The sequence below is a fragment of the Nelusetta ayraudi genome, unplaced genomic scaffold (genome assembly GCF_046127955.1).
Source record: "Nelusetta ayraudi isolate G7.1 ecotype Tasmania unplaced genomic scaffold, CSIRO-AGI_Nayr_v1 ptg000135l, whole genome shotgun sequence".
NCBI classification, from domain to species: domain Eukaryota; kingdom Metazoa; phylum Chordata; class Actinopteri; order Tetraodontiformes; family Monacanthidae; genus Nelusetta; species Nelusetta ayraudi.
Genome location: NW_027466185.1, coordinates 17,468,505 through 17,487,235, shown reverse-complemented (window position 1 = coordinate 17,487,235; position 18,731 = coordinate 17,468,505). Strand labels below are relative to the sequence as shown.

At 43.4% G+C, this 18,731-nt stretch overlaps 2 protein-coding genes and 1 non-coding gene across 3 annotated transcripts in view; 1 reads left to right on the top strand and 2 right to left on the bottom strand.

The window, feature by feature from the left end:
• Window positions 1-113: 113 nt before the first annotated feature.
• Window positions 114-186, bottom strand: trnav-cac (transfer RNA valine (anticodon CAC)). The gene has a single exon. It is a non-coding gene; the product is annotated as a tRNA-Val (tRNA).
• Window positions 187-1,267: 1,081 nt separating this feature from the next.
• Window positions 1,268-7,409, bottom strand: sf3a3 (splicing factor 3a, subunit 3). The gene is made up of 17 exons (XM_076011794.1): window positions 7,159-7,409; window positions 6,994-7,041; window positions 6,342-6,394; window positions 6,100-6,205; window positions 5,932-6,004; window positions 5,745-5,836; window positions 5,575-5,657; window positions 5,324-5,462; window positions 5,168-5,236; window positions 4,489-4,556; window positions 3,990-4,097; window positions 3,823-3,892; window positions 3,573-3,737; window positions 2,719-2,829; window positions 2,529-2,619; window positions 1,828-1,883; window positions 1,268-1,562 (listed from the first exon to the last, which is right to left on the bottom strand). The coding sequence occupies exons 1-17, from the start codon at window positions 7,252-7,254 to the stop codon at window positions 1,485-1,487; spliced, it is 1,506 nt and encodes a 501-aa protein (XP_075867909.1). The 5' UTR covers window positions 7,255-7,409; the 3' UTR covers window positions 1,268-1,484.
• A 2,069-nt stretch (window positions 7,410-9,478) lies between these two features.
• The window catches only part of LOC142905242 (ubiquitin-conjugating enzyme E2 E2-like), a 75,883-nt gene continuing 66,630 nt past the window's right edge, over window positions 9,479-18,731 (top strand). The window contains exons 1-2 of the mRNA XM_076051827.1: window positions 9,479-9,639; window positions 16,182-16,379. Of these exons, the coding sequence (XP_075907942.1) occupies window positions 16,189-16,379 (191 nt within the window). The 5' untranslated portion in view covers window positions 9,479-9,639; window positions 16,182-16,188. The remainder of the gene's footprint in view (window positions 9,640-16,181; window positions 16,380-18,731) is intronic.

Genomic DNA, 18,731 nt, shown 5'->3' with positions numbered 1-18,731 from the left:
AGTTCTAATAAAAATAACTAATGATTTTTGGACAAAATATGTTAACGATTGTATTCCAGCCAGTTAATATGAAGCACAAAAGAGATTTCTTGAACCAACGATAACGAAAAACATGTTTCCGCCCGGTTTCGAACCGGGGACCTTTCGCGTGTGAGGCGAACGTGATAACCACTACACTACGGAAACCGATGGAGAAATGACACAAATATCGCTATATTAACATATTATTACTATTATTACTTTTATTATTATTATTACTTATTATTACTTATAAATATGGCTGCCTTCACAACCCTGATATTATTAATTCTACTCCGACAAGACGACTCGTATGTACACGGACTCAAACACAGACTAGCGTCGTTTCAGGCGGGGAACGTCCCGCCGCGCCATTTCGTCTTTTATACGCTGTCGTCAAATATTCTAAAATTACAAATTACGTAGACTTTAATTATATGTATATAAAATATCAGTTAAACTGTTCGACTAAACGAGACAACTCTGGTGAAGCAGCGCCACCTGTGGGCTTTAATGGTGAGAATCGACGACTCGACACGTTACAGATTACAGATCACATTACAACTCGACTGATCCCTTCTTACATGTTTTATAGATTATAATTTTTAATTTTAATATAATTTTTGTAAGTATTGAAATACTACGGAATTATGTTACATGTAATTTTTTCAAACTTTTTGACGAGTCAGCCACCATGGGTTCTAAAATTCGACAGAGGGGCCACAGCAGGAGCAGATGGATGGAGTGTTTTGGTGACCACCTCATAGAAGAAAAAGAAAATTATATCGTGGGATATGTTAGAAAACACGTGCTTTAATGTCAATTGAAAATGAACAAAAGCAAAGCTACAACAAAACATCTGTCTCTGAAGCCACATGGTATTTAGCTCTTTCTTGAAATGACTCTTAAAACTTATGACTTACTATTAATATAATTTCTTCAAGTTCGGCGGGCCAGATTAAAAAACATAACTTTGACGTGACATTTGTTTAAATGTAGACATATTTATCGTTCTACCCATCAACTTTTGAGTCTCCTGTGTGTTCTTTTCTGGTTCCACACATCTATATATTTTATTTTGGAGAAACCCTCCTTTGTGTGTTTTGTTGTCTGCAACGCAACGTTCAGCTGAAGTTCTTTCCTTTTTTTTTTGCACCAACAAATCACAAAATAAACAGATTAGTAAATAAACAGACCACTGAGATTTCCTCATAGAAATAACTAGAAAGAATGTAGAGCGGAGACCCAGTGATAAAAGAACAAAAGTTTATTATCGTGATCAATGAGGGGCTATGTAAAGTTGTTAAAGTGGGAGCTGGAGGGAGGGGCACGGCCTGTAAAACAACGTTACAACATACAAATAAAAAGATGTGGGCAGATAAAAAAACACAGTCGATCCTAATGGACGCTCGTAAGACAGGAATTTTCTCCCTCCCCTGTGCTCTTGGAGTCGCTTCCTGGTCGATTTAGAGCAGGCCCTGTCTCTTCAAATCCTCGTAGGTCTTTTTATTGACCACGTTGCCGCTGGAGTCCTCGTACTCCTCCTGGAAAAAACAACGCCAAAAAAAAAAAACACATGATGAGCTCAATCGTGTTGGTTAGCTCTTCTTCAACACTCAGGCACTCTTTTCCATTTGGTTTGCCAACAGTGGGACTGAATAAAGACAGGAGTCACTTGATGAAAAAACCAACAACTTCCATTCTATATCTGACCAGATGAAGTGACAAAACAAAAAAAAATAAAATAAAAAAGAAGAAAAAGGGCAGCAACGTTTTATCATCTGTGCCGCTCGGTGGATGTGGACTCACCTCTGTGTCAGGCTGCCACCGCTCCAAAGCCTTCTGGGACTTCAGCTTTGCCCACACTGAGAAACAAAGTCACACAAAACACTCCATTATCAGTGTCACTAGTGCTTGAGCTGTTTTTCTATCACATCAGTCTCTAACTTCATCTATCGATTAATCTATCTATCCATCTTTATCTATATCTATCTATCTATCTGCTGCCCCAGAGATGCTGCTGCAGCTCCACTCCTTCCTGTTTATGTACAGTGGTGGAAAACGGTGTTTGTACATCTCATGCATTTGTAATGTACACTGTGCGTACTATTGACTGATGTACTATTGCGCTACGAATCACTCTCGAGTCTCTGAGTGCCGTTCATTTTAGTGCAGTCAACAACATTCACCCACATACTGCACGTGCTCTGTTCCATTCAGCTCAGAGCTGGATGTTTTTTGAAGAACTACAATCATTTAGTTTTCTTATTTTGTGTTATTAACAATAAACAACTAATTAACTTCATTTTCTTTTGCATCTCTGAGTATATTCTCTTCTGTGTGTTACATTTAAAGAGGGGCTTCTTCTTGGAGGTAAAATCACTCCGAGCTACTTCACTCTGTGAAGAGTATGTGGGAAAAGAATCTCTGACGCGATAATAAACCTTGCTGTGATGAGTTTCTTCAGAGCAACACTATTCCACACATTTTACATGATGCGGGGTTCTTACGGGAGACGGCGTCCTCGATCTGCGTGACGTTGGCGAAGTGAGCCGTGTTGGGGATCCCCAGGCAGCGCATGCCGTGAGCGTGCCTCCATTCCTAATGGGAAACGACAAATGAGTCGCGCTGGTCAGGCACGACGGCCTTCAACAATGCAAAACAACAGCGCGTAATGACGGTGGGAAATTGACCACGTACTGCAAAGTGCCTCTGGAAGGCTTTGGGTCCCCTGTAGTTGTAGTTTCCACATATTTCACAGTTGTAGTTGATGTTGAGTCCGTGGAGTTTGTAGAGCCAGTATGGAATTGGCTGGAAGGGGGGGGGGAATGTATATTAATCAGTAGAAATGTTATCCAACAAGTGGATAAATATATAAAATCAAAGCAAAACTGATAAATATCTCTTGATAGACGGGTTAGTTCAACTCCTTTCCTGAACAAGAGCAACATAATTAGCCACTGGAGGTCTGCACAAACTGGATTCAGGGTTCAGTGTGTACTCTTTGGAGATTTCATTTGAACAAACAGCGACATTAAGTGGTAACATTTCAGACTGCAGCGTCTTTCGCTCTCTCCTTCCCCCTCCTGAACTTGCCAGTGCACTGCAGTGGCCCATGCACCCAAACCTGGATGCCAGGTCCACCTTCTTCTTTGTTGGTTTGTGTGACGATGCGAGCGTTCACCCTCATTACGCAACACACTGTCACATGAGAACCATTCTCTCACACTTTTATCAATGCAATCTAATGGATTGTAATGTATTTTATATTATATTATATTATATTATATAGTATTGCATTACATAACAGTTCAAACACCCTTATACTTGCCACTTTTAAAAACTTGTATTTTTGTAAAACTTGTATTGAACATCCACTTGCTAAATTCTCTATTTTCCGCTTTCTTCATTCCTTTGAATTTTACACATTGGACCTTTAAAAGAGGCTTAACTGAAGGCAGACTGGTGTGTGTGTGTGTGTGTGTGTGTGTGTGTGTGTGTGTGTGTGTGTGTGTGTGTGTGTGTGTGTGTGTGTGTGTGGTGTGTGTCCTCACCTTGCCATCCCAGCCCAGCGGCAGGTTCTTGGGGTTGTAGATGATCTCGTTGTCTTCGTCCTCGCTCTCACTCTCGCTCAGCTGCTCCTCCTCCTCTTCCTCGCGCTCCTCCCCGGTCCGGGCCTGCTTCCTCTGGACGTTTTCGTGAGTCAACTGCCTCTGCTCCTGAAAGCATCACACCGACGCGCCGTCATTAAGCCCATTCCGTCTGCATGTGACAGAGACGAGCTGTTAAAAAACGGCGACTCACCCCGAGGATCTCCACGTACTCATAGACTTGAGCCTCCAGGAAGCCAATTTCCTTGTTGCGCTCGGTGTCTCTGCCAAAAGTGACGCATGGAAGTCAGAATAAATCAGAAAGCGAAGAAAGCGTTTCGTCAGGAGGAAGAAAAAAAAACCCACGAACGCCCGACTTACTTTTTGGGGCCTTTGGCTTTGGGGTTCTTGGCGAAGAGCGAGGGGTCCAGGGACTCCAGGGATTTGCCTTTGGTGCTGAAGAGTCGCTGAGCTCTCTCCTCCAGGGTCCTGCACAACACAGGAGACAAGGCAGCCAATCAGCTGACGGCTCTCCCGCGAGAGTCGCTCTCAACTTTGAGGCTTTTATTTTGCAAAAACCAGAAGTGAAACCCAGCTACTGTGGAAACTGAAAAAAGCCAAAAATGTAAGTTGTTTAAAATTTTATCCGAGACAATTGTCAGTAGCCGGGGGGAAAAAAAAAAAAAAAAAAAACACGATTCCCTGGAAAATTGCACTGTCTTGAGAGCAACACAGAGGCTGTTGGCGCTCGTAGTGTGAGAGACAGGAAGGTCTTTGGATAAAAACCACAAGCTCTTCATCTCTAATCAGCCTTCCATTCACTGGACAGCCAACTTCACAAGAAAACAGTTTTAAAGCTCCAGCATGGCAGCGTCCTTACCCTCCGCATTTCAGTCCCAAAGCCATGAGGGCCGACTTCAATCTGTCAAGACCCAAGGAAGCCAACTCCTGAGTGGGGGGGGAGAGAAATTTAAGACATTACAAAACAAGCGTGGCAAATATTTTACAGTTTATATTATTATATTGATTACATTTTAGATGACTCTTTATGTCAATTTGTGTAAAAGAATACAAAGAGCAGTGGAAGAAAGTTTTCAGACACTCCTCAATCCCCCTTATTGCCATTAAATATAGGCCAGATGCATTTTTTTGGGGTGTTGAAACGTTTGGCTGCATCAGAGGCACACAAACAAACAAACTGAAATTATTTTAAAAGACAAAAAAGAAAGCCAAAATTCTTGTACACTGGATGTTTCTTGCTGAAACATCAGATGTAGGTACATCAGTGCTGTACATAACAGTGTTTGTGCAGCATTTGGGTAAATATTGGTGGCTGCACTCAAATAAACTGCACTCAGAGACTTAAGACTGATTTTTAGGGCAATACAGTACTTGTTTTTCTTTTGTCCGTCACTTTGTTTATTATAAGAGATTAATTCTAATCTTGACATTTTTATTCCAGGAGATTTCAACTTTCCTACCTTCCTGCTTTTGTGCATTTCAATTTCTGTATTTCCTCACAAAATGAACACTTCTCCATAAACCAAGTGACGCTTTACCTCCCAGGAAGAGAAAGCAGAGAGGTCCAGATGAGCTCCTGCGTGCGTCAAAGCGCTACTCGTCTCTTTCTGCACAAAGAAATTAAAGAAATGACGTCAAATCAGCTGGAGACAAAAGCACGGACGTCAAAAGGGAGGGCAGGCGTGAGAACTCACAGGCCAGCCTGGGAAGTTGCCGATGTCCCATTTCTTCTCAAAGTCGGTGAGCACTTTGTTGTAGAGCTCGTTCTGGTCCAGCAGCGGCTTGACTCGGTCCGTGTAGTCCTGCAGGTACTCCAGCAGCATCTCCAGGTACCTGCATACACCAGCGCATCGTCCCTCGTCAGTGAAATGGTACGTGGCTTTTGGTTTTAGTATGTAAAAAAACAACAAAAAACAATCCATTCCAAGCTGCTGCTGGTTCAAACCTTTTGTATTCAGCATTCTTTCGGTCCTTGGAGATGTCAAACAGCTGGTCGAACGAGGACAGGTAGGCGATGTATTCGACTTTCTGAAGGGGAGAAGAACAGACTGCAATCAGAGGAAAGCACGACGCTGCTTTTAAGTGGCAGCGCAGACTTAAATGATGGGTAACGACCTCGATGCCCTTCAGGTTGATGTACTTCAGGTAGCAGTCGTGCAGGTCCAGGTAGCGGCCGTATCCTTCCTCGTCCGTGAACTCCACCAAGTCTGTGAGGAAACACACACACACACACACACATTGCTCAAGAGCGTCACACTCATTAAGATATCTTAACAAAGGTTTGCAATAAAACGGGACCCACTCTGAGCCTCCTCGCTGGGGTTCTCCCTGGCTTTCATCAACTCCTCAAACTCTGCAGACATTGGAATGGAAATCTGCAAGAAACACATGACAGAAACAATGTGACTGGTCGTTTAGAGGCTTTCCAGTTTGTTTGTTTGGACCGCGTACGAGGGCCGAGTTTACCGACCTCATTGGGGTGCTTTCTGTGGAATTCCTTAATCTGCTTTAGTCTGTTGTAGAACTCTGCAAACTCATTTGGTCCGGATATGGCAGCAAGTTCGTCTTTCCTCATTCTATCACCAAGAGAAACGGTTGGTTTGTTTTACTTCTCAACTATAAACACATTACAATTTAGTTCTTTATGGCAACAACACAGAAGTTGATTTGCTGATATGAGAGGTTGTCAAAGAACTGGACTGTGTGACTTACCCATCTTTGTCATCATAGGAGTCTCTCAGATTTGCGCTGACATCCATATACCGCTGATGGAGAAAACAGACATCATTCTTGTATTGTACAACTAATGAAGACAACGGACTTGCTGAGCTTGTTATACAAATAAAGAAAAGAACTGTAGAGATACACCACCAGTCAAAAGTTTGGACACACAATCTAATGCACTGGTTTTTTGTTATCTTTCCAACTTTCTACACTGCAGACAGATAGTGGAGACATCAAATATATGAGCAAGATATATGTAATTATGCAGCAAAGAAAAACACGTTCAATATCTCTAAATATGTTTTTAATGAAAGGTGGCTATTTTGAAGAATTTAAATATAAAACGTCTTAAGACTTATTTTACACGTTTATTGTTTCCTACGTAATTGATGCCTCCAGTGGCAAACTGCATTGTCAATAGTTATGAGAATAAAAGAAAAGACATTAAATTCATAGGGTGTGTCCAATATTTTAACTCGTAGTGTACATTGTGTTTTGTCGTTCATGTAAGAGGCTGTATTTTAATTTCCATACATTGGTTTAAATCGGCAATATGTTGACTCGAAACTGAGCACTGACAACTAAACAAAGCTAACACATACAGGTGCTACCGTGCACTAAACGAATGAAAAACACTTACGTCCAACATCGCTCTCGTTCGGTGGTCTGAGTTAATCTGTTCCCGCAACTGCCAGAGAAAGTAAAATATAAATCAATCCGTGAGTGTGTTTTCACAAGTAAAATGGTTAATTCATTGGTACGTCGCCGGTTACTTAGCAATGCTATCACATAACTATCGTCTCACCGTGGACTTTTTGTGCAACATTTCTTTTGTCTTGGCGTCCATTAACCTCTCTTTCTCTTCGTGATAGCGACGCTGCTGCTCTAATATAGTCTCCATGACTCGGAACAATCACCTCCCAATGTTTGAATGAAGAAAATTGATGCTTCTGAATAGCTAGCTTAAAAAAACAATCACGGATCACCCGCCGTTAGCGGCTAGGTTGTTTTTCAATGGCGCATGCTGAACGTTGCACTTCCGTTCCGTCCGTTGTAACTGACCGGGTAGAAACACAGAGGGATCAATGAAATGTTCTGCCTGGCGATGCGAAACCCATCTGCAAATCTGAGCAATCGTGTTTACGACGATGGCAGCCCTGCAATGACTTAGTTCGAGTAGTTTGAGTGAGGCAGGAAGGAAAATCTGTGGAAAAAATGTGGCTTGATTTGGTTGTAAATCAAGTATAGAAGACATTCCTTCTTCCCGAGGTATTTCCCCACTATCACACATGATTACCCACTGGTATCAAATAAATTCAGAAAAAAAACCCTTGAATGATCTAATCTCGGGGTATCCTTGATTGTATACAACCCATGAGTAAGTCACCATGCGCAAGTCACCATGCATTGAACATCCCACAAAGTGTCCGTTTACTTGCGTTTAGTCAACTGGAAACTAATTCCCGACACGCACTAAATATTTGATGATTGATTACGGGGGATAGTTTGACGCTATGTTTAAATTTATCAACACGTAGAGGATATCATAATTGATTTCACAAGTCATTTGCATCGCCTTTGTTGTCGACACGACAGACACACACTCTCCTCGACTAAGCGAGTGAACGTGGATGCGCGTAGGCTCGCGCGCGCGAATGCGATCGGGATCGTCAAGTGTCTGTAAACAACGGAAAACGTCCAAAAGTGAACGACGCATCAGTACTTGACAATGAAAAAGGGTATCGCAAAAGTGAAACCTTCGGGTTTCTAGTTAATACCATCGGTTATATGTAATATTTTTAACAAGGAAAATTACAGAATTTATTTATTTATTTATTTGTTTTACCGCGTAGGGTAGATATTTAATGCCCTTTTGTCTTAATAAGAAGTGTAACTTCAAAGCACTTTAATTTTGGAAGTCATGGCAATTGCTGATATGGGTATGCTCCTGTCTAGAGACAGAGATGGTACCAGGCCAACATTTGCTGAGTAGTCTTTCTTTCTTTCTTTCTTTCTTTCCTTCTTTCAATTTCTAATGAAACATTTATCTGTTTGTCTGTTTGCTTCTTGCAAAGAAGAGATGGGACTGTGATAATAAATTAAGTAATAATGGTTACAACTAGTTTCTTGCCCTTCAGGACTCATCTGGTCTGGATGAGCAATTTACGTGATTTTTGAGGTGGACAAATGAATACAATAAAAGCCGAGACACAAATTTGTTTTCAGACTTCAATAAAAACTGAGAAATGCACAAAATGACTCCAGTCTGAAACACTATTGCACTGTTGAACAACCGGCACAACTGTATATTTACCCATTTGTTTGCATTGTGCAAATAGTTTTAGCATAACTGTGGTTTGAAATAAAGAAAAGGATGTGTCGTAAAGTCAAAAGAACTAGCCTGGGGTGACATACTGCAACTACTACTCCTACTACAACAACAACTACTACTACTACGACTTTTACCACTGCTACTCCTACTAATAACAATAATCATCATAATAATGATACTCCCTGGACAAGTCGCCAGTTCATCACAGGGCCACAAAGAGACAAACAAAGACAAACAACCATTAGCACTCACACACCCACACACACACACCCACACACACACACACACACACACACAAAAAAAGGTTCCCAATTCAACCATGCATGTTTTTGGACTGTGGGAGGAAGTCGGAGAAACTGGAGAAAATCCATGCAGACACAGGGATAACATGCAAACTCCACACAGAAGCCTCAGGCTTCCTTAACGGCTAAGTGTGTACTATTTGGAGATTTTGAGAAGAAACAGACATCAGGTGGTTACATTTTAGATTGCAGCGTCTTTGACTCTCTGTCCCCCTCCTGAGCTTACCTGTGAGCTACCATGGGCAGCAAACCTGTGTACTTCGCCCATCTTCTTCTTCATTGTTTTTTTTGATAATAATAATAATAATAATAATAATAATAATAATAATAATAATAATAATAATAATAATAATAATAATAATAATAATTGTATCATCATCATTTAACAACCATATAATAGTCGTATTAAATTTGTAACTCTCGTCTCTGCTTTTATTTTGAAAGTCGCCGCCGGAAACGTAGCGTGTGAGCGGCGCAGCAAGCTCTCGGCAGCGGCGGTGGCGGTGCTTCGGCCCATCCAGTCAGACAGACAGACTTAGCGGCGGAGCGGGAGCAGCGAGCCCGGGGGAGCCTGTGTGACTCGATACGGAATAAAACATTGGACACTACAGCACATTTCTGCCGGTGCAGCGCGTCCAGTCTGCTCATAAAGGTAGGCCGGTCGCATTACTCTCGGAAAAAGCAACTCTTGGGAACCTACGAGGTGGGGGTTTAACGCGTTATCTTCTTGAAGGGGGAAGGGGGCGGCGGTGGTGGTGGTTGGTGGAGGGAGGGAGTGGGGTGGGTTGGGGGCACCTTTTGTGCCGAGCGGATTCGGCGACGGGTCAAGCTGGAGAGCTCGGACAACCGGACACCACCGCCAACGTCGGTTCCGTCGAGCTCAGCGTCGTTTACCGTCCGCACCAAGGTGTCTCTGGACCCACCGAGGCACACCGACTGTGGAGTCGTGGAGCAGCCGAGAGACGGTGGTGGTAGTGGGTCACCGGGGTGGTGGTGGTGGTGGGGGAGGGGGGGGGGGGTCGGTTCTCCCAACTTGGCTTCGACGTATTATAGCGTTTTTATTGTGACGCAGTTTTTTTTTTCTCTCTCAGCGTGAACTTACTTTACAAAGAGATGCTTTTTTTGAGGGGTGGGGGGAGAGCGCGCGATTGAATTCAGCAGCAGTCGTCCGTCGTGCTCCACTCGCTGCACCTACGACTGATAAAATGGAAACTTGTGAAATTGGCTCGACAAATTGTCTCGACAACCTTCTGCCCGTGAAAACACAACACAGTCCATACTCTCTCTCTCTCTCTCTCTCTCTCTCTCTCTCTCTCCCCCCCCCCCAAACGGCGTGGACGCTATCGAGGGTCCTTTTTTTGTTCATTAAGTAAAACGAATTGAAAATTAAACAATAGTAATCAGTCTTAACAACGTCGTTCCCCAATTTGGGATCAATAAAGTACATAGATTCCAGGCATGGGCAAACTACGGCCCGGGGTCTATATGCGGCCCGTTAATCTTTTTTTTATCCGGCCTTCCGAACTTGAAGAAATCATATTAATAGTAAGTTAGTAATAATATAGTTTTATTTCATCCATTTTTCCCCTGTAGTGTTTTCAGAGTCATTTCAATAAACCGCTAAACACCGTGGGGCTTCGAAGACAATGATTTTGTTGGAGCTTTGCTTTTGTTTCATTTTCATTTGACATTATTGCAGGGTTTCTTTGGTTTTTTTTTATGTTCCCCCCCCCCCCCCCCCATGAGGTGGCTCACCAAAACAGTCCATCAGTCTTCTCCTGCTCCAGCCCCCTCGCTCACATTTTAGAGCCCATTGTGGCCGCACCAGTCAAATTGTTCGCTCACCATGCTGTAGAGGATGTTTGTCAATTTTTAGTAAAACAAATTGAAATTTCGTAATCGTAATTGGTATAATTGCGTTGTTTTCTAATTTGGGATCAATAATGTAAATTTATTCTAGTCTATAATGCCATAGTAATGTCCCTGATGTCTGTAAATCGATTGGACGTTGCTTTTCCACCCCCACCCCCACCCCCACCCCCAGACATTTGAAGCCTTATCTTACCTGCTAGTTATGGCTAAAGTGTTTTCACAGTTACACACCCGGAGCGAGCAAAAGTAGAAAACACATCTGCTCAATAACTCGGAACGCGAGGAAGATTCACTGCCCTGTCTGCCATTCCCAGCGCGTTTGCCCCATCACCTGACAACTTGAACGCATCATTGGCTAATATCTGCCCTGAAAGCGTCTCCCTCTCTCTCTCACACACACACACACACACACACACACACACGCACACACGCACACACACAAAGCCTTTTTACTACGAAGAAGACTGAGTAAAACGCCTTCGGAGTGGCACTGTATCTCAAAGAGCTCGGATTCTGCTGACCGGTATCTATGACAAGCTGTGAAATGAAGACGGTTTGTTTTCGTGAAATGACCCAAAGGAGACTTTTATTCATCAACGTGTTTCCTGCCATATTCTGAAGTTTGAGGAACATCGAGCAAACGGCTTGAGCGTGAGAGGGTTTTAAAAAATAAATGCTACCAGAATAGATTTGGACAGCTGTTTTCACTGCTGTGAGGTTACAATCAGAGAGTTAGCGCCCGTGTTCGTGTGTGTGTCAAATATCATGAGGTCTGGACCACATCTAGCGTGTCAAAAGTGTTCAAGGAGGAGGACGGTGACGTCGGGATCTTTGAAGTGATACCTCGGTGTCAACAAACCTAATTATCCCCCCCGTATCATCCCGACGCCCAATACGGCTTAATTGCATTAGATAACCGCCGTGCTGCAGCCGTTTGTCAAATGTCAGCATCCGAGTCGGCTCGCCAACAACCCCGCTGTCATGTTTATCGAACAATCTGTCCCATACACCCCCCCCCCAAACATCTTGTCCAATGTGATTTTCATCCAGCAGCCGCATGCAGCAGCAGCAGCAAGAAATGCCCTCGCACTCATTCATCTGTATCATGCATTTTTCATACCGGAGAGAGGAATGTAAATAGAGGCATTCACCTTGAGTTTCACTCTCACTCACACACACCCGAGCGAGCTCGCACGCTCGTACGCACGCACGCTCGTACGCACGCACGCTCGTACGCACGCTCGTACGCACGCACGCACGCACTCAGAGGGCGACGATGGAGGATGTTGATTGAGTGAACGTGACCTTGGCGCCGTCGTTTCCTTCGCTGACGCGAGAGGCTGTTGATCACGAGCAGATGTTCAGTTTGTCCGATTCTGAGGGTCGTCAGGATCTGAGGTCCCCCACCCCCACTCTCTGGGAACGGTGTGCGAAATATAGCCAAGCAAATATTTTAAGGGGGCGAAAGAAGCTGCAATCTTAAATGGAACCACCTGATGTTTCTTCTCAAAATCTCCAAATAGTACACATTTTACCTTTAATAAGCCCTAAATAGCGACACCGTGGTACAGTGGTTAGTGCTGCTGCCTCACAGCAAGAAGGTCGTGGGTACGATTCCCGGCCTGCAGTCTTTCTGCGTGGAGTTTGCCTCTTCTCCCTGTGTCTGCGTGGGTTCTCAGGCTTCCTCCCACATGGTGAATTGGAAACTCCAAATTGTCAAGATGCGAGTGCGAATGTTTGTTTGTCTCTATGTGCAGGGTGCAACCCTGCCTTCACCCTATGACTCTGAGCTCAGGAAGAAGCGGGTACTGGAAATGGATTGTCACTAAAATGCCTTTTAGATCCTGTCTAATATTAATTTTGTGTGTCCTGTGTGCAACAATCAGGGACCCCACCACCCCACAAATATTGACGGGTATTTCGCACACTGGTCGGGAGTGTTATTGCAGTGACTTGCGGTCACCCCCATCCAGGAAGAGTAAACGGCAATCTCTCTCTTTCATATGATCCTTAATGTGTCTGTGATCTGTGTTAACCACTGCGCCACCGTGTCGGCCACAACAGAATCTGTGTCTTCAAAGCCCCACAGTTTAGCTCTTCATTGAAATGACTCTTAAAACACACAGCTTTTTAAAAATTATTTACTTACTATCAATATAATTTCTTCAAGTTTGACAGGCCGGATTAAAAAGCTTAACCGGCCGCATGTGGCCCCCAGGCCACAGTTTGCCCATGGCTTTCTAGAACTGTTATTTTGCTAAATTGATTTTGCCAACACTTTCTAACATCCAAATCCTCTTACTGAGCCTCCAGGAAGGGTTCCCTAGTCCTTTGCCTATCCCACTATTGAGAACCCACTCATCCCTCTCTGGTTTCTTGGAGGCCACTGAAACCACTCTTCACTTAGTGACGACGTCCCCCAGCCAAGTGTCCCAGCCCCTCCCTGTGAGACCGCTTTCCCATTCCAGATGTGGAATCAGCATCTCTCACAGCAGGAATCCAAAACCAAGCTTTTTTTTTTTTTTTTTTTAATGGGAGACCATAAACATAGGACTAAATGTGCTATTTCTTTGAGCGCAAATTGTGTGAGGCTGCTCCACAAGATTAAAAAAAAAAATTCTGTGAAAATTTATGTTCATTTTATTCAAATGAAGCCTTAATTTATTACTTAAGCCTTTCAGAAGTTTTAATACCCAAAGTTGTGGATTTTGTTAAAGGCCTCTGTTTTAAGCATAATGCTGGGGTTTTAATTTTTTACTTAGCATTAAAATTGAATTAAATCAAGATTTTCTTTGGAGGCATTCCTTAATAAAATAAGAGTCCCACATGAGATTAGGTTGTAGATTACCGGTACACACATCGCACCTGCAATGTGGGACAGTTGCTCAGACGTAATGAGCCGTAGAAAACAGAACGCGTTTTCAAGGCTCATTTGAGCAGCGTAAGCAGAATGTGTCGTGTTTACAGTCGAAACCCCTTTTCCAATATTTGAGTTTTTAGTTTTTTAATTAGCATCAAAATATGAAAAAAAACGTTTTTGTGACTATTTTTGTAACTTTTCTTGTAGTATTTTCTATGTGACAGCCTTTTGTTGCAACAATTACCGATCAAACCGCAGGAATATATTAAGTCTGTTAGCCTCTGAACGGTCTAATTGCCTCCACTGCAGTGTGAAAAATAAAGATGAAAGATGGTGAACGGCTTCTGAAAGTGAAGCCAGGGAGTGTTTTATGGGTTCTGCCAGCAGCATTTTGCATCAACCTCAACCTTAAAGTTAGTAAATTGGACATTGGCCAAATTAGAAATTCGGAGGTGGCTGCACAGATTCTGGCTTCATGTATGGAAATACAAACACCTGCCCTGGATGATTGTGCTCTGTCGAGTATACTGCGCAGAAGTGCAAACTTTTCATCCATTTTTTGATGTGTGAATGATGACAATAGGGCTTTTCAATGAGAAAAAAAAGCCTTTTAATGCCTTTCAGCCTTTAATGGGTTTTCTTTCATTTTCATGACTGTTGCAGATTGTCACTCAAGGCCTCAAAACTATGAATGAACACGTGGGATTTTAGATGATGTCCTCAGTGTGTATCTACAGTGTAGACAGTAGTAAAGATAAAGAAGAAACAGGTGTATCCAAACTTTTGACTGGTAGTATGTATGATAAATATTTAAAACATCCAAACCAATGCAAGTTTCATCATATGAGCCATTTCTCAATTTTTTTTTTGATATTTTAATTCAAATGCGATGCTGTCAAAAAGTCCAGGAGAACCTACGTGGACATCTCCACATTTTTGTGTTTGCAATGTCTCTGTGCTCCCTGGTGCGTCGCCATGCAGAGGAGATTCCATCAGTCTTTTACCTGACTAATACGTTTGACAGAAGCGCCATAGCCTCGAGCGCTTACATAAGCAAAGTATCAGAGCCTAATCTGCGTTTATCATCACATTTGATGGGTTGGTCCTCTTGGATGTGTTTGTTTCCTATCATCACTACAGCCTGTTGTGTGTTGTATCATGAAAAACGACAAGGAAAAGGCAACATTTATTATTGAAAAAAAAAAAAAGTTGCTTGTGAAATTAACGCTGAGGTCTCGTGTTGTACGCAGACTCCAGGGTGTCTCTCGTGGCGTTTGTGCTAATGTGACCTGAGCTCAGATACTGGAAAAGTCAGAAGTGATGGACGAGGAATAACATCAGGTCTTTGTGTGCCTGAGAGCGGTGGTGACGGAGCTCAGGGGAAAGGATGAATGACAGCGAACACATTTGCCTCACAGTTGGTGACTTGTCCACCTGTGTGCATCTTGATTTACTTGATTTGCCACCTTAAAGTCTGTTATTAAACCGTCACACTCCACATTCACCACCTCTGGTTGCTTGAATGTGGGGTTCTCTGAGTCGTACCAACTGTCAGTTGGACAAAACAGACGCAAGGAAGGTGTCAAGATTCATTTCTTAGTATTTCTTAGTATTTTCTACCTACCTTTAAGGTCCAGTGTGTAATTATGTTTTAAGGAAGCCTGCCTAGCAGGACGATTTCCTATTCAGGGCTTCCTTAGAGGTTTGTTGTGTAGTAAACTTTTTCGTTTTTAAACTTGTACCCGACGTGTATGCTGCTTCTTGAGAGATGTTGCCAAACAGAATTTCATTGTATTCAGTACAAATGACAATAAAGCTTCTTAATCTAGTATTTGGAGTCATCAAGTGGTTACATTTTACGTTGCAGCGTCTTTCACACTCCCTCCCTCTCCTGAGTTTGCCAGTGAGCTACGGTGACCTGTGCAGTCAAACCCGGATACCTCGTCGTCCACCTTCTTCTTCTTTGCTTTGTTTGAGGACACGAGAAGTCACCCTAAATTACGAAACACGCTCTCAAGCTGGCTTCATTGTCCACACGGGGCTTCCTTAGAAATATGGTGGCGCAAGAATGCATCCAACTATATATATGAGAACCATTATAAGGGTAGGAAACCAAATTACAATTATTGTACTGCGAGTATACACCTTTGTTAATGTATTAATGGGCGGTATGTTAAGATTTTTTACCAATATAAAGATCATAAATCAAGTCAAATTTTACAAACTGGACCTTTAAACCACATCACAGTGTCCAAATCAGCATGATAAGAGTTGTCTCAACCTTCAAGAAGCTTTACAGTTCTGATCTGCATTTCATTCCCCATCGTTTTGACATCTACTACAGTAAAACAATGAATTCTTGTCACATTTGACGAGGTTTATTCATTGGAAAAGCAACCGGGGAAACCGTTCAGAAGCGTAATCTCTGCGTCCTCTTTGCCTTTCTTCTCCTTCCTCCTCAGTGTCAGCATGTCCAGTGAGGTACAGCCGAGGCCGGACGACAGCCCCAACACCAGCGGGGGGAGCTCGGACGCGGAGCAGAGGGAGGCGGCGCCGCCCGAGCAGCCGGGCCCGGAGCAGCGGGATCAGACCCAGCCCAAAAAGAAAGAGGCCAAAATCTCCAGCAAGACGGCTGCCAAGCTCTCCACCAGCGCCAAGAGGTAGGCCTGCTGCCGCACAGACTTTTACTTTGTGTTTCCCCCGCCGCTGCCACCACCACCCGCCCTGCCCTAGCCGGTGCTGTTTAGGCTGCTCAAGTGGTCATCTGTCACCCCACTCCTTGGCATTCGCTGCTTTTTTCGGGGGTCTGTTCTTGGGGCCGCCAGTGTTTCCTTAGGTTCCTTTGAGTTACAGATTTGCAGAGCGATAAACAAAACGGGAGGAAAAAAAAAAAGAAGACACAAATGCATTTGCCAAAGAGGTTGCGTTTCAGGGCGGCAACGATTAGTCGATGTAATCGATTACGTCGGCAACACAACGTCGACGCATCGTGTTATGGTTACTGCGAAGTGCTGAGTGATTTACATCCTGCGACAATAAGAAGAAGAAGAAAAAAGAAGAACGGCTTCTTCTCTGAAAAGGCTCGAAAACTCCAAACCCAAAGTTTCTAAAGTTTCAGAATATTTTGTAGAAAATGAAGCAGCTGTGAAGCTCACCTAGCATTCCATGGTAGCACTCTGGCGACACGCCGACACCCTGGAGTCGCTGCGATATCACGCCACCGCCGAGGAGTTCACAAATAACGCAGAGAGGAGATATTTTGTCGTTATGTTCTGAATTATGCACTTGTTTGTTAATTAATCTTCAGCCTGTGACGTAAGGACAAAACAGGTTTTTTCACACGTTGGAAAATCATGCAACAGGCTGCTTAGCCAACGATCGTTCACTGAGGTAAACGCTACTTTCCTGCAGTAGTTAGTGAAGTACAGCGCCTGTCAGTAGCAGCGTTCATACTGAATTCTAACACTCTGTCACTGATCACTTATCAACTGTGTTGTTTATCGCAAGTCGTAGGAAGTCTGTTTGAGGTATTCAACTGTGACAGACATTGCATATAACCTTTAAATCGTGAATTAATGTACCAATGATATTCTCCGTCGAAAAATATAACAACTCTGTCATTGTGATTTTGATATATTTGTTTAAAATCATACGCTGTCAGAGTACAGCAGCTTTGAAGACTGAAGCAAGTGAGGTGAGACAGAAGTTCAAAACAGGTGGCGAAGATGAAGAAGATAATCGTGACTAATCGAGTCGAACACCAAAACTAATGGCTAGTTGCAGTCCTGCTTGCGTTGTCGTGAAAATTGGCCGACAGCGGCTGGCAGCAGCGACGAGGAGGAGGACCGAAATACATTGGGATGTCCAACCCCCTCACGTCAGCTCGGGTCGGTGTAGGAAGCTGGATGTTGCCCGGGCGACTGCCGAGTCTCCTCTCAGCTCAGAAACCTCGTCTTTCTTCGTCTCTCGGATTTTGTAAGAGCGCCGTGGCGGAATGTTGCTGATATTCTCGCCGACCGTGAAATGCGCCGTGGTTCCTCCGTCACAACAGCCCGACGGAGGAGGACTTCATTTTTTTTTCTTTTTTTGTATTTGCAAGCCAGGTTAGCGCAGTCCTGGTCTTCTCAGTGGCTGACTTGCGATTTCTTTGAAAATGACACACAGCGGCTTTTAGGTATGATTCTCCAGTTATTACCTTTTTGGTTGCATTTTAATTTGCGTTGCAGCGATACCACTTTTTTTTTTTTTTTTTTTTACTTGCATTTCAGTACTCACCGATACCTTGTACTTAACAAGGCTATTACACATTATAGAATGACTTCGTTGCACAGATGTTTTGTTGTCATTTGACTCAATATTCACGCCAGTAAGAAACAAAATACAACGTTGCTCGTTTTTGGGATTTCACTCACTGTCATTCCCCACAATGAACACCATTAATCTTTTCTTGAATAACGGATTTAAAAGCAGCAACACAAACGCTGATTTATTTATTATTTATTATTATTATTATTTATCGTGGGCTTTTTTTGTCGTCGTCAGAGAAACAAAAATTGCGATTTCATCTCCTGGCTCACCTCCGCGCACGCTGCCACACAATGACACCAAGTGGGTGTGAAACACTGCAGCCCCTCTACTCGGGGGGGGGGTGAAGGAGGTTTTCAGATCCAGTTCCGCCATCTGACGAGCTCTTTGGTTGAGCGATAAAGGCATCCGAGGGCTTAGGTGCCAAACAATAGCAGGCGTCATTTATTATGCCGCTTTACAAATAAGAAAGGCATCTTGAGTTGACTTGAGGGAATACATCGTGGAAGACAAAAAAAAACAAAAAAACCCGACGACGTTCCCTCATTACCGAACATGACGACTGGCTGCATGCGGCAGCACCGAGGAGGCCTATCGCGAGATTGACAAGAGCGGAGTCGTTTGTCTGCTCCTCCGTGCCTCTTCCTGTAATAAATCACACAGCCGCGCTGGCTCACGCAGGAGTTGTGAGCCAGAGCCGCATTACA